Source organism: Morus notabilis, unplaced genomic scaffold, assembly GCF_000414095.1.
Source record: "Morus notabilis unplaced genomic scaffold, ASM41409v2 Scaffold1185, whole genome shotgun sequence".
NCBI lineage: Eukaryota > Viridiplantae > Streptophyta > Magnoliopsida > Rosales > Moraceae > Morus > Morus notabilis.
Genome location: NW_010357564.1, coordinates 382876 through 386316, shown reverse-complemented (window position 1 = coordinate 386316; position 3441 = coordinate 382876). Strand labels below are relative to the sequence as shown.

Below are 3441 nucleotides of genomic sequence, written 5' to 3'. Positions count from 1 at the left end.
CACCTTTTTGTGAAATTAACATTATTCTACTAACCATGACAACTCACAATTATTGAAGAGGTATATTGTGCAAGCATTTATTTTTGGTCAAGTGGACCCTCTTTGCAAGTTCTTGGAAACACAAATTATAAAAAGTTACAGAATACACACATTTTTGTGAAATTAACATTATTCTACTAACCATGATAACTCACAATTATTGAAGAGGTATATTGTGCAAGCATTTATTTTTGGTCAAGTGGGCCCTCTTTGCAAGTTCTTGGAAACACAAATTATAAAAAGTTAGAGAATACACACCTTTTTGCGAAATTAACATTATTCTACTAACCATGATAACTCACAATTATTGAAGAGGTATATTGTGCAAGCATTTATTTTTGGTCAAGTGGGCCCTCTTTGCAAGTTCTTGGAAACACAAATTATAAAAAGTTAGAGAATACACACCTTTTTGCGAAATTAACATTATTCTACTAACCATGATAACTCACAATTATTGAAGAGGTATACTGTGCAAGCATTTATTTCTGGTCAAGTACGCTGCATAAATGGACCCTCCTTGTAAGTTCTTGGAAACACAAATTATAAAAAGTTACAGAATACACACCTTTTTGTGAAATTAACATTATTCTACTAACCATGACAACTCACAATTATTGAAGAGGTATACTGTGCAAGCATTTATTTCTGGCCAAGTACTCTGCATAAGTGGACCCTCCTTCCAAGTTCTTGTAAACACAAATTATAAAAAGTTGAAAAATAGGTGAGGAAAAACAGAGATATTTCTTTGAACAAAAGTCCTTGCGAAAGTGTTTGTTATTCTCCACTAGAGTGTTTATTTCAGATCCTTCGGAAGAAGATTAAACTTTCATCATTCAAAGGAGCTATATTAAAGAGAAGCACAAAAAAATATTATGGTCTTGAAATTTAATGATATTATAAAAGCAATTGTACTCTGTACAACTTGCAAACACTGTTGTTGTCATATTGTAAGGAAATTACAGAATTGCCGACTAGCATGTGTTGTTTAATCAACCTACGTCATCTCGTGATCGAAGGAACGAGATTGAAAGAGATGCCGCCACAGATGTGCAAGTTGAAAAATCGACAGATGTTAAGTTATTTTGTCTTGGGTGAAAATGGTGGTTCTCGGATCAAAGAGCTGGGAGAACTACAGTCTTTGTGTGGAAGTCTTTGTATTTTAGGCCTTGAAAACGTGGTGGATGTTGGGGACGTGATACAGGCTGATTTGAAGAACAAAGAGCAGCTTACTGAGCTTATTTTAGAATGGAAGTATGGAGAGACTGATGATTCAACAAAAGAAAGACAAGTACTTGATGCGTTGAAACCGCATGGAAAGCTGAAGAAACTCAAAATCAGAGGTTACTGGGGTACAATATTCCCAGATTGGGTAGCACATAAATCGTTTAGTGACTTCGTTGAAGTCTCTCTGATTCATTGTGAACGTTGTTGCTTGTTGCCCTCATTTGGGCAATTACCTTCCCTCAGAAAGCTTGAGATTGAGTATATGAATGGGTTGGAAAGTATAGGAGATGAATTTTGTGGTACTTCCTTGACCAAGCCATTTCCATCCTTGGAAAGCTTAAGAATCAGTCACATGGATTTGTTGGAGAATTGGTCATTTGCTGGAGTTGAGCAAAGAGGAGAACTTTTCCCTCGTCTACGGGAAATCTATTTACGTGACTGTAAGAAACTAAAACTAAAAGTAGAGATTAATTCCGCATATCCCTCTCTTGAGCGTATAAAATTAGACTCCTGTCCAAGATTAGAGTCATTTTCAGGAATGGGCTTGCCCTCTAATTTAAAGGGACTTGATATCCATAAGTGCCCAATGCTCATTGCAGACCGTATGAATTGGGATTTGCAAAGACTCTCCTCTCTTCAAAGATTAGCGCTCCGTGGATGTGAATTTGAAGAAGCGGTGGATTCATTTCCAGAGGAAGGGCTGCTTCCATCCACTTTGACTTCTCTTTGGATCTGGTCCTTCAGAAACCTTAAAGCCCTACACGGAAAAGGCTTTCAGCAACTCATCTCCCTTCAACATTTGGAAATTTATTACTTCGAAGAATTAGAGAGCTTGCCAGAAGAAGGGCTTCCCCTTTCTCTTAATTATTTATTCATCTCGATCTGTCCTCTGTTAAAAGAGCGGTGCCAGAGAGGAACAGGGGAGGATTGGCCCAAGATTCAACACATCCCCAACATTATGCATTTCGTTCCCTCCCCATCGTCAGTGTGCTCCAATCATCTCTTCAGGTATTATAAATATGAATTTCGTTCTACTTTAGTTAATAACAATTGATAAATTTATTTCTTTTTCTTCTATATATATTTCCCTGCTACTTTAGCGTTCTTCTCCTTTTGGTATCAAGTTAGACACTTGTTTTTTTTTTTTTTTTCGCTTTGCTTTTCATATTTGTGTGTGAATTTTCTTAGAGTTAGTTTGCGGAGGTTAATTGATAATTTTCATGGCAAAATATTATGTTGTTATGTTCCTGTATGGTTCTTTAATTTTTAATAAATTATCAACAAGCAGACTTTATGTTAGTTTGCCTCTGCTGTGGCAATTGTTTTTTTTTTTCTCCTTTTAAATTATATTAGGAAAGAAGTTATCTTTCCATTGTGAATTTTGTTCCATTTTACTTAATAAGTGTTGATTAATTTGCTTTGTTGGTACTCGGATCTTGTATTTTTGGTATATTTTACTAGTGTTGTGTATGATGAAATTTTGATTTGAATTGAATTGCTGTCCATTATGTTGCTCCATTCAAAATTCTTTTTTGTATGACACATTCACATTATCTTATAAAAGATTTATACCATTTTCTTACACAGATGATAAAAAATTAGAATTTCCAATAATTCATAGAAAACCATTCCTTTCTCCAGTGAAGGGTCCAATCGAACCCACCTGTGCTCGAATCCAAACCCCGTCCAGATGTTTCATCCTTTCCCAGTGGCAAAGCAAAGAAAGAATCCCCATTTCCAGTACTTGTAAAGAACGATTCCAGGGAAAGTCTTTATAACTCGACCAGGATCTTATGCAGACTGACTTTTATTTTGCATCTAGTCATGAACCGCTATTGCAACTACTGAACAGATTTTGGAACGAGTGATTATCCGCTGCATTTTCTCGCGAATGGCATTGAAATATTAGAGCGGAACTAGCTTTCTAAGTGTACTACTTTCTTTTTATTTTGTCATCAACAGTCTAATACAAGAATCATAGAGGAATTCGTTGTAATGACTGAGAAAATTCCAGACTTTAAATAATACAATTTATTTATTTAAGCCAAGGATTTTCTTAGAAAATATTATGTGACTGAAGGATTTATGGAATCAATATATGTATTCCTAAATTCTGTAGCAGATTTCATGTTAAGTTCATGTTTTCGATCAAGTAAATTCGATCGATAAATTCTTACC

The 3441-nt window shown here is 35.3% G+C and overlaps 1 protein-coding gene across 1 annotated transcript; it reads left to right on the top strand.

Annotated features, from left to right (window-relative positions):
* The first annotated feature begins 996 nt into the window (after positions 1-996).
* LOC21410851 (putative disease resistance protein At3g14460) lies at positions 997-3305 on the top strand. Its single transcript, XM_024171703.1, has 2 exons — positions 997-2271; positions 2905-3305. Exons 1-2 carry the CDS (start codon positions 1016-1018, stop codon positions 3011-3013), a joined length of 1365 nt encoding a protein of 454 aa, XP_024027471.1. The 5' UTR covers positions 997-1015; the 3' UTR covers positions 3014-3305.
* The last annotated feature ends 136 nt before the right edge of the window (positions 3306-3441 follow it).